The 17535-nt window shown below is 41.7% G+C and overlaps 1 protein-coding gene across 1 annotated transcript in view; it reads left to right on the top strand.

Annotated features, from left to right (window-relative positions):
- Positions 1-17535, top strand: part of NOX1 (NADPH oxidase 1) — a 53834-nt gene that overhangs the window by 28158 nt on the left and 8141 nt on the right. The window contains 9 exon segments of the mRNA XM_051969177.1: positions 6562-6587; positions 6589-6670; positions 6896-6980; positions 8747-8895; positions 14751-14832; positions 15052-15244; positions 15246-15301; positions 15500-15634; positions 16305-16324. Coding sequence (XP_051825137.1) covers positions 6562-6587; positions 6589-6670; positions 6896-6980; positions 8747-8895; positions 14751-14832; positions 15052-15244; positions 15246-15301; positions 15500-15634; positions 16305-16324 — 828 coding nt within the window.

Genomic DNA, 17535 nt, shown 5'->3' with positions numbered 1-17535 from the left:
TTTCAAGGGATACAGAAAAAGGCAAAAAAACCCAAAGTCCTGCCTTTGAGGAGCTCATATTTTAATGGAGAAACAACAGTCAAATAACTAGCTACATATAAGATATACATGGAGGACCAAAGGTAATCTCAAATAGGAAGGTTCTAGCAGCTGGGGGATGGAGGGAACTAGGAATGGCCTCCTGCAGAAAGTGAGATCTGACCTGAGTTTTGCAGGGGGTCAGGAAGACTGGGAGGCAGAGGTGAGGAGGCAAGACATTTGAGGCCTTAGGATAGTTTGTGCAAAGATGCTATGGTATTAAGAGATGAAGTGTCTTATTTGAGAAAATGTAGTCTCATGACACTAGGCCATATGGTCTGCGGAGAAGAATAAGATATTATAAGACTGAAAAGGTAGGAAGGGGGCTGGTTAGGAAGACTTTTACTTATTTTTTGATAGTTTTTAGATTTTTACTTCCAAATTGTCTCTCTCCCACCAATCTCTCCCCAACACATTGAGAAGGCAAGAAGTGTTATACCAGTTATATGTATGAAGTCATGGAAAGCATTTCCACATTACCCAGCAAGGAAAAATAAAGAAAGAAAGAAAAATCCTCTTCAATCTGCACGACTTCATAGTCCATCAGTTCCCTCTCTGGAGGCGGCTGACATTTTTCATCATGAGTCCTTTGGATTGTCGTTCAGAGGAGCTAAGTTTTTATGAAGGCTTTTCAATTCCGAACCAAGGACAGGAGATAACAGTGAGTCACTGAAACTCATTGAACAGGGTAGGATATGTAATATGGCCATATCTACACTTTTGAAGAAATATCTTGATAGCCGAGTGGCGAATGTACTGAGGTGGGGAGAAATTTGAGACCAGGAAACTGATTAGAAATCTATTGCAATAGCCTGGACGAGAGATGATAAGGACCTGAATTAGGCTCCAGGTTGTGTCAGAGAAAAGGATTGTTCTGAAAGTTGTGAAAGTAGAAAGGATGAAGCACCAGGTTCTGGGAGAGGAATTTGAAATGTGAAAAAGTCACAAAGGTGTTATCGTAGCCATGTGGGGGATGGTGCTAGACCCCCTTGCCCAGAGTGACTACTCAGAGGCATCTTCAGATACAAATAGGAAGCATTTATTCAGTCCTTGCAAGGAAAGATCCAAGCACACCTGAACAGACACATAGCTTCTCAAGTCTCATTTCCCAGCGTTCTATCTGGCCTGGTGGGCTGGAAATAGTGAATTAGTTAAATAGCAAAAGACTTGGGTTGATTGGATGGACTGAAAAGGAAGTAACCCTTGACCAACGGTCAGCAATGCTGTCTACTTACTGTGGGTCACGTGACTTCCTGAAGCTTAGCCCTAGGGTCTGACCTTTTCTACCCTATAGCCCTCTGGGAATAGGGATCACATGACTTCCTGAAGTTTTGACCTAGAGTCTGATCTTTTCTGCCCTACAGCCATCTGGGAATAGGGATCCCATGATTTCCTGAAATTTAGGCCCAGGGTCTGACCCACTCCCTCTCATGAAGCACCAGGTTCTTGAAGAACAGCAGTGAAAAACTCACAAAGGTATTATCTTAGCCACAAGGAACCTTTTATTATCACAGAAAGGACAAAATGGCCTGGTCAAAATGATTTAGCAGCAGGCTAAATGTAAAGGTGCACATTATGTCTGTCCGCAACTGCATGATGGGATACCAGGAAGCGGGATATGCTAATCCAAGATAATGAAGGTGCTTTTGGTCACAAAGGTTATTTGTAAGGTGAGAATATCTCCAGTATGCCTGCTTGGGGGAGGAAGGATCCCTTATCTGCAAGATCTTTTGAGTTGAGTGAGCCTTAATCATTCTGAAATCAAACTGTCTCAGGAATTTGGCCTCCCTCTGAGTATGTGATAAAGTTGCCAGGATGGACTCTTTTAGGTAGAGTTCATGTTCCTGACAACAGCTGTACTATATTAACATAGACCTTGGCAATAGATTGGATATAGGAGGCTAGAGAGAGTGCGCAGTCCAGGATGTCACCTAGATTGTGAGCCCGGGTAACTGGAAGGATGGTGATTCCCTTGGCAGCAACAGGGAAATTCAGAAGAGAAAAGCTTTTCAGAGCAAATATAATGAATAAATCCTATTTCAGACATGCTGAATAGGAGAAGTCTACAAGACACCCAGTTCAAGATGTCCAAGAGGCACTTGGTGAGGTGGGAGTATAATAACTAAGGGAGAGAGTGTGGTTCCAATGGTTTTCAGTCATGTCTGACTCTTCAAGATCTCATTTGGGGTTTTCTTGGCGATGATAACTGGAACGGTTTGCCATTACCTTCTCCAGCTCATTTTTACAAAAGAGGACACTGAGACAAACAGGATGAAATCGATAAGGTCTAGATTAGGGAACCAAAATGAGATTAGGGTTTCTGGTATCAGGGAGTTAAATGATAAGGCCTAGTGGCTGGTTCAGTGGCTGGTGAGGTTCAGGGAACCAAATGAAGAGGTTTGGCTCCCCTGCAACCCCTTGAGATTCTGCGCAAGGATAGGGAGTTTTGGGGACTCCCTTCTGGTGGCGCAGAGGTTCTCTGTAAAGGAATTCACAGACCTGAAAACCTAGATTGATAAAAGAAGTTTATTATAGGGAAGGTTAGAAATCCTGTCAGAGAGGCATAAAGTCTGGTTAGGGAAATAGGTGAGGGTAAAGAGAGGGTGACACTGGAAAAGAATATTCCAAAAGACAGAGGCTCCTTGGCATAGCAAGCATAGCGTAGCTGGCATGTTTGGAACCTCTGCAAAGAGAGGGTTTTAGTTTGGCTCTTTTATATTGAGTTTCTTAGTGGGGGCTAGGACAGTCCGAGCAGATCAGAACCAGTGGGGGCTGGGGCAGCCCAAGCAAGTCAGAGTCGGGCTGGAACAGCCCAAGTTGACTCAGACCCAGCGGGGTGGGGGTGGGGGGATGGGACAGCCGGGATCTCCTATTGGAATCCAAAGGGATGCTTTTTGACCAGGATTTGTAATTGAATGGAAAGACAACTTGTCTGGGGAGAATATGCCTCTGCCGGGAGGGGCTGGGAATCTGAAAGGGATCACAGATCAATAGGAAATACAGTTTCTTAAAGGGACCCCAACCTCGTTCAAAATGACTTGCCCTGAGTCACACAGCTAGTAAGAATGGGATTTTAACTCAGGTCTTCCCCACTCCTCTTATCTACTGCACTTGCTCCAGGACAGAGATTAGAGCTGGATTTGTAGATCTAGAAGTCATCTGCATAGACATTGTAATGGAACTCTTGGGAGCTGATTAGATCACCAATTGAGATAGTCTAGAACAGAAGGGTGCAGTTTACAAAACTCTGTAGGTGAAACCAGATTAAAAAGTAAAAATATTTAGCAAAACAAAAATACAGTAGAACATAGATAATGGTAATATATAGTTGTCTAAATCAATTTAGGTATCCTTAACTACAGCCCCTTTCCTATTTCAGTTTCACACCCTTGGCTAGACTATCTTTACTCTAGAGAGAAGAGGAAAAGACCCAGGACTGAGCTTTGGCTGAGAGGATGGGAGCTCTGGAGTGGGGAGTGGGATAGTAGGAATGATCTGGATGAAGAGCTAGCAAAGGAAACTGAGGCATGAGCAGACAGGTGAAAGAACCAGGAGAGATTGGTGTCATGAAAACCTAGAGAGAAGAGCCTATCCATCAGAAGAAGATGAACCACAGTATCAAAAGTCACAGAGAGCTCTTAAAGGCTAACGGCTGAGAAAAGGTCATCGAATTTGGCCATTAAGAGACGATTCAAGGCAATTCCAATAGACTCGTGGTATATAGAAAGGCTATCTTTATATATTTGAATAAAATATTAATTTCTTTTTGGTGTGGCAAGTGGGGTTAAGTGACTTGCCGAAGGTCACACAGCTAGAAAGCATTAAGTATCTGAGGCTGGGATTTGAATTGAGGTCCTCCTGTTTTTAGGGCTGGTGCTGTATCCACTATTCCATGTAGCTGCCCCACTTCCAATAGACTTGTGATGGAGAGAGCCATCCACATCCAGAGAGAGAACTATGGAGACTGACTGCATATGGATCAAAGTGTGGTATTTTTATCTTATTTTGTTGTTGTTGTTTGCTTGGGTTTTTTTCCTCGTTTTTTTCCTTTCACCTTTTGATCTGATTTTTCTTGTGCAGCGTGACGAATATGGAAATGCATTTAGAAGAATTGCTCATGTTGAACCTATATTGTATTGCTGGCTGTCTATGGGAGGGGGCGGAGGGAGGGAAAGAAATTGGAACACAAGGTTTTGCAAAGGTGAATGTTGAAAACTATCTTGGTATTTGGTAAAATAAAAAGCTATTAAAAATGAAAAGAAAAGAGATCATTGAGATCCACAACAATTCCAAAGAATTCATGATGAAAAAAGCTGTCCCACCTCCAGAGAGAGAACTGATGAACCCTGAGTGCAGATGGAAGCATATTATTTTCTCACTATTTTTCTTGCATTTTTTTTCACAACATGGCCAATCTGAAAATGTTTTCCCTGGTTTCATGTGTATAATGGGTATTGTATTTCTTGCCTTCTCAATGGAGAGTGGAGGAGTTGAAGAGAGGGAGAGAATTTAGAAACGAATGTACAAATAAAAAAAGAGATTATAACTTTGGAAAAAGATGTTTCTGTTGAACGAGGGGGTCAGAAGCCAGATTGTAAAGGGTTTCAAAGAGAGTGGGAAGAAAGGAAATGGAAAAAAAAAAAAGAAAGGAAATGGAGATCTTGGATATAGATGGCTTTCTGAATTCAGCTGAGAAGGGCAGGAGAAATATAGGAGGACAAGATAGGGGAAACATCAGCACATTTGTAGGTAGCAGAGAAAGCCACTGGAGAGGAAGGAATTAAAGGAGAGACAGAGAAAGACAGAGACAGAAGGAGAAAGAGAGAGATAGAGAGGAAGAAGATGATAGAAGGGGCAATCTGCTGGAGAAGATAGGTGGAACAGAGTCAAGTGAGTATATAGAGGGATTTGGCTTGGCAAAGAGAAGGGCCACCTCTTCATGTGAGACAGGAATGAAGGAGGAAATTATCAGGGAAGACATGTGATTGATGTGAGATGAAGTGATGGGGAACAAAAGAAGGTCTCAGTGAATGGCTCCGATTTTTTCCAGAAAGTATGAGGAAAAGTCCTCAGCTTGGAAAGAAGGGTGGAGAAGTGCTTTAGAAGGCTTGAGGATGGCATAAAAAAGTTTGGATTACAGGCTCTATGATCCACTCGACTCTAATTTCTTTGGTACTGATCCCAATAAATGGAATGGTTCTATTCAGTTCAAAGGTAAGGAAATCTAGCTCTTGAGGGGAATGAGAGTTAATTAGGGAGGTGTCAAAGTATTGTCTTGCTGCTGTGAGGGTCCACTTGAAAGAATGGAACCGAAATTTTTCATGGAACCCATCAGCAGGATTTTGTGCTTTTCTAAAATGCCATTGGGCTTCACACAAATAGGAGTGAAGATGGTGGGTAGTGGGAGTAATCCAAGGTTGGAGTGATAAGCAGTAAGAAAAGGGACTAGGGATTTAAATATAGGGTTGAACTGATTCAGCAAAGGGTCAAGGTAGAGAAGGGAGGATGGTGAAGTCATTGCAGGGATGATGGTCCAAGAAAGAACTGAGGGCTGGAACAGCTCCAGGCCATGGTGAGGATAGGGGTTGGAAGCCAGAGAAAAAGCTGGCAAGAGAAAACATTGTGATCCAATAAGGGAATTTCAGAATTCCTGAACGTAGAAGTGAAAGATTTGTGGATAATGGCAAGATCAAGAGTATGGCCACCCTGTGTGTAGCTGAGGTGGAGTGGAGGAAGAGGTCACGGGAAATGGGTAGGTTGAGCTGGATGGGGCAGATGGTAAGGTATCTGCATTAGGTGGCCCTTGTTCATCTAGGTTTGTGTGTGTTCATTGCCCCAGCCTACCCCCTATAGCTGGCTCCAGGGGAATGGAAGCATTGATTACACCTAGTAGCTGGTAGAAGAGGTTCCCTAAAAGTTTCCAGGTGGAAACAGCTTGAAGGAGGGATTCAGGACCTGCCCCTGCCTCCCTTAGGTTTCCTTGCCTTTGAATTTAGTAGCACCATCTCCTTCATTGATATCCATATCAAAGAAATTGGAGTAAAGCAGATTGTAGCTCTAGTATTTTATTCAAGATATGTAGCAGATGCTCGGTCACATACCTAGGCTCCTCCAGATTATATTTTGGTTTTCTTGCAGGCTTTTAAGGATTCCTCTTATAGGCAGCAATCTGGAACTTGCCTCTGACTGTTGGGTTACTGTCCTTCAATGACTGCATTGATTCTTACTCCAAATGATATCCAGAAAAATCCCTGGTGTTTACAATGCTTGGCACAGAGTGCTTAATAAATAGATGTGTTTTTTCACTTCGTTCATCCATTAGAACATGTCTCCTCATCGAGATGTAAAGTCCTGCTTATTGATAGTATCTACCCAGGCCAGGATCCAGAAAGAATAATTTTTCTTCTTCTTTCTTCCTCATTCTCCTTGTCCTTTTTCCTTCTTTCTCTTCCTCCTTCTCCTTCTTCTGCCCTTCCTTCCCAGTCTTCACTAGCATAGGCCCAGGCCTCTGCTTGCTCTGAACTTTAACAGTTTGTTGGGCCTGTTCCCCATGTACCTGAATGTACTCTCATTCCTAAGGGGCAACTGCTCGGTGAGCCACGAATCTTTTCTGGCCCAAACCTCAGCTCAGAGCTGGCTCCTCATCTTTATTGAGCAATGGACTCCCAGCTCTTTGCCGAGCCCTTTGAGCAAGGTCTCATGCTCCTGGGGGGAGTTCAGGGAGAGGGATTTTAGAGGTAGTCTCTATCTTGGGGTGTAGGTGGTCCTATGGAGCCTCAAGAGGCTGACATTTTGGTCCCCCAACCACTGTCCCCAGTGCTGCAGGTGCATGTTGAAGAAGCAATTGGATCATAATCTCACCTTCCACAAGCTGGAATCCTATATAATTTGCCTGCACACAGGTAACTCAAGCAGACAGAAAGAAAGTAGGCCATGTAGTCCAGCTTTTTCACTTTAACAGTGAGTAAACTGAGGTCCAGCAAGGGGGAGTGACTTGGTCACAGTAAGCAGCCAGGCCAGGAGCCTGTAGCACATAGCCAATACAAATCTACAATTCATATTTTCTATCAATAAGACAGTCCCAAGTTATATTATATGGAAATATATTTAAGAGTCACTGAATTCCCCTCTTGATATTAGAAAATTTTGCACTGAGAAAAGCCACTAGAATCTCTCTGTGATAACATCCAGTTTCATAATATATACTCAGTAGCTCAGGATACTGGCTAGAACACTGAATTTGTGTTTAGAGCTCGAGTTTGGAGAATGAGATTGAAAGCCAGGCCTTCTAACTGCACTGACCCACACTGGAGCTCCAGGAGACCAAGGGTTGGCCAAGAAGAGCCTGCATTTTTTTATTAAAGCTTTTTACTTACAAAACATATATTTGGATAATTTTTCAACATTGACCCTTATAAAACCTTGTGTTCCAAATTTTCCTCTCCTTAGATGGCAAGTAATCCAATAGATGTTAAATATAATATATATATATATATATATTTGTATTTATACAATAATATTGCTGCACAAGAAAAATCCGATTAAAAAGGAAAAAAATGAGAAAGAAGACAAAATGCAAACAAACAACAAAAAGAGTGAAAATTCTGTATTGTGGTCCACATTCAGTTCCCACAGTCCTCTTTCTGGGTGAAGATGGCTCTCTTCATCCCAAGATCATTGGAACTGTCCTGGATCATCTCACTGTTGGAAAGAGCCACGTCCATCAGAACTGATGATTGTATAATCTTGTTGTTGCCATGTATCATGATCTCTAGATTCTGCTCCCTTCACTCAGCATCACTTCACATGAGTCTCTCTGAAATCATGCTGCTGGTCTTTTCCATCACATTCATATATCATAATTTATTCAGCCATTCTCCAACTGATGGGCAGCCACTCAGTTGCCACCACCAAAAAGGCTGCCACAAACATTTTTGCACATGTGGGTCCCTATCCGTCCTTTAAGATCTCTTTGGGAAATAAGCCCAGTAGTAGCACTGCTGGATCAAAGGGGATACGCAGTTTGGTAACTTTTTGAGCATAGTTTCAAATTGCTCTCCAGAATGGCTGGATCTATTCACAACTCCACCAACAATGTGTTAGTGTCCCAGTTTTCCCTCATTCCCTCCAACATTCATCATTATCTCTTCCTGTCATCCTAGCCAAACTGAGAGGTGTGTAGTGGTATCTCAGAGTTGTCTTAATTTGCATTTCTCTGATCAGTGGTGATTTAGAGCACCTTTTCATATGACTAGAAATGTTTTCAATGTCTTCATCTGAAAACTCTTCATATCCTTTGACCATTTATCAATTGGAGAATGAGCCTGCATTTCTTTAGGAAACTACATATGTTAGAATGCAGCCACAGTTGCTATTCTTGGGCAAGGCTGATATGGGCAAATCCTTTAACCACCCTGAACCTCAGTCTCTTCATTTGATAAATGGGAAGGCTGGATTTGATGCCCTAAAAGGCCTCTTCTAACTCTAATTCCTTTATACTATGACCTCCATCAGCAATTATTTAACAAACACCGACTAAGTACCTCCTATGTTTCCGGCACTGTGCTGATACTGGACCTTTTTCCCAGTGCCCAGAAAAGAGTGGCTTTGGCTATGATGGTTTCCCAGAGACTTTCCTGCTCTATTTGTCTCTTCTTTTTCTATTTAGTCATTCACGTTGTTGCCCACCTGTTCAATTTTGAATGGTTCAACATGAGCTACAAGACTGATAAGGACTCTCTGACTTTCACCCTCTCTACTCTATGCCTCCATGAGAAGGGAAGCCTGTGGTTAAGCCCTTTTCTCTTCCCAAACATGGTAAGTAGCTCCAATGGCCAAGCATTGAGGCTTCTGGAGTGAGTGGTGAGGGGTATTCACACACCCATTGAGACAGGCCGTCTCTTGTTTCTTCTGACTGTACATAGTAGAGCATTTGATGTTCACCAGCACATAACCATTCCATACTGGAGTGATCATCACTTTAGCCCTGATCTTCAGGGGTCTGTCTGAGGTCACAGAGTCTATCTGCTGCTGCTACTTTGAGGTCTTCTGGTACACACACCACCTCTTCATCATCTATTTCACTGGCCTTGTACTTCGTGGAATTAAGTCCCTGGATGCCTCCCCTCCCCACCTGCCCACTCCTTGCCTTAAGTCTCATCCTCTGGTCCAAACCACTACTCTTTTGGTGTCTCACAGGAATTGTCTGAGGTCAGAAGACAGCAGGAAAGAATATTCCCCCCCCACCCCCGCCCCAGAAAGTAGACACAGGCATATGAGAAATGGGGTGAGCCCTCATAGCGTACACATCTCTAGGCAGCGTATGGCATCACACTTGGATAATGCTCAGTTTTGCTGGATAGTTGATGCTTGGCTGCAATCCAAGTTTCTTTGCCTTTTGGAACATCAGATTCCAGGCCCTTCGATCCTTTAAGGTGGAAGCTTCTAGGTCCTGGGTAATGCTGATTGTGACTCTTCCATATTTGAATTGTTTCTTTCTGGCTACTTGCAGTATTTTCTCCTTGATTCGATCATTTGGAAATTTAGCTACAATGTTCCTTGGAGTTTTCATTTGGGGTCTCTTTCATGAGGTGATAAATAAATTCTTTCAAAATTGCTGTTTTACCCTCTGGTTTTGGTACATCAGGGCAAGTTTTCCTTGATGATTGCCCGAAAGATGATGTCTAAGTTTTTTTTTCATCATGGTTTTCAGGAAGTCCAAATTAGCTTGTCTCTCCTAGATCTATTTTCCAGGTCAGTTGTTTTTCCAATGAGGTATTTTATATTTTCTAATATTTATTTTTATTTTTTTTTGTTTTATTTGACTGATTCTTGAGAGAGCATTTGTAGAGCATTTGATGTTCACCAGCACATAACCATTCCATACTGGAGTGATCATCACTTTAGCCCTGATCTTCAGGGGTCTGTCTGAGGTCACAGAGTCTATCTGCTGCTGCTACTTTGAGGTCTTCTGGTACACACACCACCTCTTCATCATCTATTTCACTGGCCTTTTTTTTTTTTTTTTTAGCTTCTTTTGTATTTGGCCAATTGAATTTTTAAATGAGTTGCTTTGATCAATAGATCATTTTTTCCATTTCATAAATTCTGTTTTTCACGGAGTTGTTTTCTTTTTCCATTTTGTCAAATCTATTTTGTAGGGAGTTATTTGCTTTTTCCATTTCACTAAGCCTATTTTTAAAGGAGTTTTCTTCAGATAATTTCTGTGTTTCCTTTTCCAAACCCTCTTGCAAAGTTCTCATTTCCTTTCCCCATTTTTTCTTCTAACTCTCTTTTAAGATCGTTTTTGAATTTTTCCAAGAGAGCCCTGTAAGATGGGGATCAATTCATATCATATTAGGGCTTCATTTGGAGATGATCTACTCCTCAGGGTTTGAAATCTCTTTCTTCATGAAAAGCTATCTATGCTCAGACTGCTTTTTGGTTTTTTGCTCATTTTTTAAAAAAAAAGTTGAGGTCTGCTTTAGCGGGGAGAGTGTCCAAGCTTCCTCTACAGGTGACAGTGGCAACTCTGGGTCAGTGCTGATTAACTTCTGATGCTGAATGGGCGTGGCCAGATGTTCTACATTATTCTGGGGTTCAGAGGCTCACCATTTGTGTTGGATGTTAGCTGTGAAGCTAATTTGCTGTTCTACTGGCTTGCAACCAGAAAAAAAGTAGCCAACACAGCTGTAGATTCCTCTGGTAGATTCCCCAGCATGGGGACCCACACCACCGTGGGTCTCTGTGTTGCACCTGCACTCAGCTGCCTCTCTCCAGGCCAGATTGAAATAGACCTTTTCTGAAGTTCTTCTAAAGTATCTTCTGCTGGAAATTTGTTCCACTCCAAATATTTGTGTGTTCTGTCATTCCAAAACCAGTTCAGAGGCATGATTTGGTGTTGATTTGAGGGACATCAGGGAGAGCTCAGATAAAAACATGTCTCCTCTCCTCCATCTTGGCTCCACCTCCCCCCCCCCACTTCCTCAGCATCAGAGTTGGAAGGGGTGGCAGTGGATAAAGCCCTTGGCTGGGAGCCAGGAAGGCCTGGCTTTGCATCCCATTTCCATCACTTGCTACTTATTTCATCACGGACATGTCACTTAACTACTCTGGAACTTAGTTTTCTTTTTTTTTTTTTTAAATGAGATTAGTCTTGGTGGCTCTAAAGTCCTTTCTGGCTCTAGATCTCTGACCCTATGAGTTTGGGTTTAAAAGGCCCTCTGAGACTTGGTTTTCTCATCTACAAGAATAATAATACCCATGTTGCCTTCCTGAGTAGGGTTGGCTTGTGGAGGTCAAATAACATAATATACTTTGAGAAATTTAAAATGTTTTCTAAATGTCAACTCCTATGTAGTCCAAGTCTCTTGTCTTATAGAAAAAGAAACTGAGGCTCAAAGAGGTTAAACAATTTGACCCAGATCACAAGGGTGGCTCAGAGCAGAGTCTCCATACTGGCTATTGGCAATTTCTGCAACACACTGCAGAACAGCTGCCTGCTGGTGAAGTCAGGATGCTTTGGAACTGGACAGAAGCTCCATGTGGAGAGTCTGGCCGGGTGACAAGCCTCCAAAGGTCATATCAAGGGCTGCTGCTGACTTAAGAAGAAAGTTGCAGTCTGGGAAAAGGGAAGCATTCACTCAAGAGGCTAGACCCCTGGATTCTAGCCCCAGCCTTGCTTTTTCCTACCTGAACAAATCACTACCCTTATTTTGGTTTCATTTGCCTCACCTTTAAAAAGGAATTGAACCTTCGGGTCCTCAGGTTCCCTGAATCACTAATGCATTCACAGTTTTGGCAGATATTTACTGAGTACTTGGTGTTTTGTTTTGTTTTGTTTTTTAATTTTTAAATTTTTTTTTATTTTTATTATAACTTTTTATTGACAGAGCCCATGCCTGGGTAATTTTTTTTAACAACATTATCCCTTGCACTCACTTCTGTTCCGACTTTTCCCCTCCCTCCCTTCACCCCCTCCCCCAGATGGCAAGCAGTCCTATATATGTTAAATATGTCGCAGTGTATCCTAGATACAATATATGTGTGCAGAACTGCACTGTTCTCTTGTTGCACAGGAAGAGTTGGATTCAGAAGGTAAACATAACCTGGGAAGAAAAACAAAAATGCAAACAGTTTACATTCATTTCCCTTACTGAGCATTTTGAACAGATATAATACTGGGAGGTCTTGGCTGGGGAGAAGGGTTGCTCCAAGAAGTATGGTATGTGATCCCTTCTCTAAAAGGGGAGACAATCTAGAAGATCCTCACAAGGAAAGGTCCCAAGGATGTAGAAAATATGAATCTTCAACTCAAAGTAGCAACAGCTTCTGAGACTACTCTCTGAAGGTAGAGAGGATGACATCTCTTCTGGAGCTGAATTCCATTCAAATTTCTCAGAAGAGTAAACAACTGAAAGGTGGGATTTTCTTTAGGCATTATGTTCAAGAACATTCTTTGGGAAGTCCACACCAGTTGCAATTGTTCGTATGCTAGGATGGACTATAGCAGGCAACCTGAGAAATTGCAGTAGGGGTAATAATAACTAAGGCTATTAGGAAACTGTTGAGACCCAAAAGCCCTTGAAAGGTACTTTGTTCTCAAGGGCAAGGAGTGGGATGGGAAGCGAGCTTCCAAATTTCATCCTGTTGATTCCAATAGTACAACAGTTATATAGAACTAGAGCAGTAATCTATGACATCAGATAGTGCTACAAAGCTAATGGTGTCTCAGGTCCTGGGATTTATTTTTATTTGCTCATAAAGATTAAAGATAGAAGGATGAAAGGCAGAAGGTAGTCCCCGCCCCCCCCAAATGACCTGTAAACGAATGACCGCTTTGAATCAAAAACACAGAAAATCAAAAATCAAAAGAAGTGTCTCGAGAGAGCAATATCTCCGCCCTTACCTAAAAAGGCAAAAGGAATTAATTAATTAAATTTAAGGAATTTTTGGGTGTGTGTTACTAAGAAACCAAAGGCAAAATGTTATCTTTTTTGCAATTAATCTTAATGCCCTTCCTCTGAGACTACCCCAGTTTATCTCATCTATAACTCCTTTGAATCAAAGACAGGGTCTGTCTTTTGCCTTTTTTTTTGTATCCCTGGCACTTAACACAATGTCTGGCACACAGTGAGCGCTAAAAAGGACTGCTTCACTGATTGGCATGCTTCTCTATTGTGTTTTCCATCATCTACCTGACTCAAGAGTTGGGGGATATATTCTATTTGAGTAGTAAAAATGTGTGAACCCCTCTTCCCTGACTTCATGTAAGAAGAGAAAGTGCAGTCTTTCTGAAGTGTTAAAACAAACCATCTGATGCAATCCTCAGGGTCAATCCCTGATGATAATTGGCGTGTCCAACCTTGGCTCTAGAGGAGAGAAGAAGAAATGACTTTCTCTCCTTTTTTTGAAAAAGGACGAGGGAGGGTGCAATGGGATGTGACTTACCCTGTCAGTTACTGTCAATGTTATATAACTTATTTTTTTTTTGGTTAAAAGGGCCCTTAACCTTTCTGAGCCTCAGTTTCCTCCTCTGAATTGGCTAACTCAAATCCCTTTCAGCTAAAGATCTCGGATCCTATGATTCACTGGGGTTGTATGAGAATAAAGTGTAGGATATCTAGAAATGACTGATAGAAAAATAAATGACATCCACAAAACTGTGTTGAAATAGTCAGCACCTGAGAGTCTTACAGGCTAAGGAGGGAGCTAGTGAAACAGCAAGTGGGATGCTGGCGGTGAATGCTTAGCAATGCCTGTGTTCCATCCATGATAAGAAATCCACATGGCCCATCTGAGCTGTGCTTTGTAGAGGCACTTCTAGAGACTTCTTCAAGAGAAAAGGTCAATGAGACTGCATGGGGAGGGCAAGAAAATGTCAGGTGTTTGGTAGAACTGTTTGGGGGTGGGGGATAATCCCTCAGCTTCCCAAGAAGGGAAGGATTGACGGTGATGGTATGGAACACTGAGCTTGGAGTGACCAACTACTAGTCAGAGGACCTGGGTTCAAATGCTCGCTCTGTCACTGAATATGATCTTTCATAAATGATGCTATCACATAAATACTTTCAGAGGCCAGAAAAAGGAGGGGGATGTCACACAGCAGGTGATGAGGAACTATGGGCCTGCTCGTGTGTTCCATTGGGATCCTTGAAATGGCAAGAAAACTAGTGGAAGGTGCTCAGCATGTTGTTCTTGCCTCCCCCCCCCCTTGCAGGATATTTCTGGAAGGACAGAGACAAGAGGCACACAGGAAGGGCAGGTGTGCTTGGGTTAGAGAGAACATTTAGGTCAATGAGATCCCTGATGTACTGGAGGAGATGTCATTGTTATTATGTGCATGCTTCCTGATGTTTTCAAGGTCATGTTATCCTGCTTCCCATCTCACTCCCACTGGGTTTTTTTGTTGTTTTTTTGGTATTAGCTAACTATCCAGATTAGCAGTCTGAAATACATTAGTTCTGTTTTGCTACTTAGCCAGCCTTTTAAACCTGTAGGAAATTATCTGCTTTGAATGACAGCTGAATGAGTAAAATGGCTGGTATTTCTTTCCTTCTCTCTCCTTCAATGGAAGAACTAGGGCTCTGCTCAGATGTTGGAGTGCCTAGTGGGAGCATCAGACTCCTGGGTAATTAATGTCATATCTGCCTTCTGCCCCTGTCTCCGTATAGTCCTGGAAGTGGGCTCTAGCCCCAGTCATCCGCTATGTCTTTGAACAGCACCTCTGATTATGGCTGAAGGTGCTGATCTCCAAGAATAAGGGAGGGGGGCTTGGCTCTGAGTGTACTGTCCTGGCTCTCCACCTCCCTAAAGAAACCGTGTTGCATTTTGGCCCTGAGAGGTGGCAGCCTTGAAGGGAGCTAGAATGAAATCCTGGGCATTAAGTATATACCTCAGTACTTCTAGTCCTACACAGAATCAGGGAGGGAATAGTGGGACAAATATATTCAGTGTGTGTTCATGTACTTTCATAGGTGGTTCAGCACCCTTCTAAAGTACTGGAGCTTCAGATGAACAAGTGAGGTTTCAATATGGAAGTGGGACAGTATAGCTTTGTCAGTTACTCCTCAGTGTCTCCCTTGGAGGGAAACTCTTTCACCTTCACCTCAACACCCAAAGAACATTTTTTTTCTATCTACATTCAGGCAGCTGGGGACTGGACAGAGACTCATAAGAGCATTTGAACAACAGAAATCCCCTGTACCCACATGTGATCTAGAAAGCAGCCGAGATCCAAGACATGGGCAAAGATAATGGTAGCCTGGCAAGCAAGTTCGGAAAATTCCTCGGTAGAATCTGAAATTCTAGGCCATCTCCTCTAATCCAAATAAACATACAGAAAACAAGGGAGCCCTCAGACCTTTATGAAGATGAGAACTTCCTCTGACCCATTTTCTTTTGACTCTTTCTAAGCTGAAAGTAGATGGTCCATTTGATATAGTTAATGAGGATGTTTTTCAGTATGAAGTGTCTATGTTGGTGGAAGCAGGAATTGGGGTCACCCTCTTTGCCTCCATCCTGAAATCCATTTGGTACAAGTTTTGACATGCAGACCCCACTTCTTTCCTATTCAGCAAAATTTTATTATTTTTAAATTTTTTACTATATCTTTTTATTTACAAAACATATACATGGAGAATTTTTTCAACATTGACCCTTACAAAACCTTCTGTTCCAAATTTTCCCCTCCTTCCCCCCATCCCCTCCCCTAGATGGTAGGTACAGACCCCACTTTCAAAACCAAAAGGGTAATCGTACTTTTTGGTCAGCTCCCTTGATCTCTGAACTACTTCCCTCCTGGATCCTCTGTGGGGATCAGTCCCTGGGCCTGACTTGTGGGCAAACACTTAGTTCAGGGTAGACGAGCATTATAAAACACTATGTGTAAGGCACTGTGCCAGTAGCTAGGAAAGTGAATGCTTCCTTAGAGGTAATTTGAAGTGAGGATAGTAAGGGACTTTTTTTTTTTTTATTAAACCTTTTTTATTTTCAAAACATACATGGATAATTTTTCAACATTGATCCTTGCAAAACTTTGTGTTCCAAATTTTTCTCTCCTTTCCCCCATCCCCTCCTCTAGACAGCAAGTCATCCAATATATGTTGAATATGTTAAAAATATGTTAAATCTAATATATGTATACATATTTATACAATTATCATGCTGCATGAGAAAAATCAGCTCAAAAAGGAAAAAATATGAGAAAGAAAATAAAATGCACAAAAACAACAAAAAGACTGAAAATGCTATGTTGTCGTCCACACTCAGTTCCCACTTTTTTTCTGGTTACAGATGGTTCTCTCCATTGCAAGACCATTGGAAATGGCCTCAATCATCTCATTGTTGAAAAGAGCCACGTCCATCAGAATTGATCTTCATATAACCTTCTTGCTGTTGACGTGTGCAATGATCTCCTGGTTCACCTTGTTTCACTCGGTATCAGTTCATGTAAGTATCTCCAGGTCTCTCTAAAATCATCCTGCTAATCATTCCTTATAGAACAATAATATTCCATATTTCATATAATAATTTTGGTATATTTCATATACCATAACTTATTCAGCTATTCTCCAACTGATGGGCATCTACTCAGTTTTCAGTTCCTGGCCACCACAAAAAGGGCTGTCACAAATATTTTTGCACATATGGGTTCCTTTCCCTCTTTTATGATCTCTTTGGGATATAAACCCAGTAGAAACACTTCTGGATCAAAGGGGATGCACAGTTTGATAGCCCTTTGGGGCATAGTTCCAAATTGCTCTCCGGAATGGTTGGATCAGTTCACAGCTCTACCACTAATATGTCAGTGTCCCAGTTTTCCCACATCCCTTCCAACATTCATCATTATCTCTTCCTTCATAGCCAATCTGAGAGGTGTGTAGTGGTACCTCAGAGTTGTCTTAATTTGTATTTCTCTGATCAATAGGGATTTGGAGCACCTTTTCATATGACTAGAAATGGTTCCAATTTTTCATGTGAAAATTATCTGTTCATATCCTTTTACCATTTACCAATTGAAGAATGGCTTGAATTCTTATAAATTTGAATCAATTCTCTATATATTTTAGAAATGGGGCCTTTATCAGAACCTTAGAATGTAAAAATGCTTTCCCATTTATTGTTTCTCTTCTAATTTTGTCTGCATTGGTTTTGTTTGTACAAAAACTTTTTAACTTAATATAATCAAAATTATCTATTTTGTGAACAATAATTATCTCTAGTTCTTCTTTGGCCACAAATTCCTTCCTTCTCCACAAATCTGAAAGGTAAACTATCCTTTATTCTTCTAATTTCCTTATAATATCACTCTATATGTCTAAAGCATGAAACCATTTCGATCTTATCTTGGTATACGATGTTAGGTGTGGGTCAATGCCTAGTTTCTGCCATACTAATTTCTAATTTTCCCAGAAGTTTTTGCCAAATAGTGAATCAAATAGTGAGTTAGCTAGGGTC

The sequence above is a fragment of the Antechinus flavipes genome, chromosome X, assembly GCF_016432865.1.
Source record: "Antechinus flavipes isolate AdamAnt ecotype Samford, QLD, Australia chromosome X, AdamAnt_v2, whole genome shotgun sequence".
NCBI lineage: Eukaryota > Metazoa > Chordata > Mammalia > Dasyuromorphia > Dasyuridae > Antechinus > Antechinus flavipes.
Note: the sequence above shows the minus strand (reverse complement) of the source record. Positions and strands in the feature narration are given on the sequence as shown.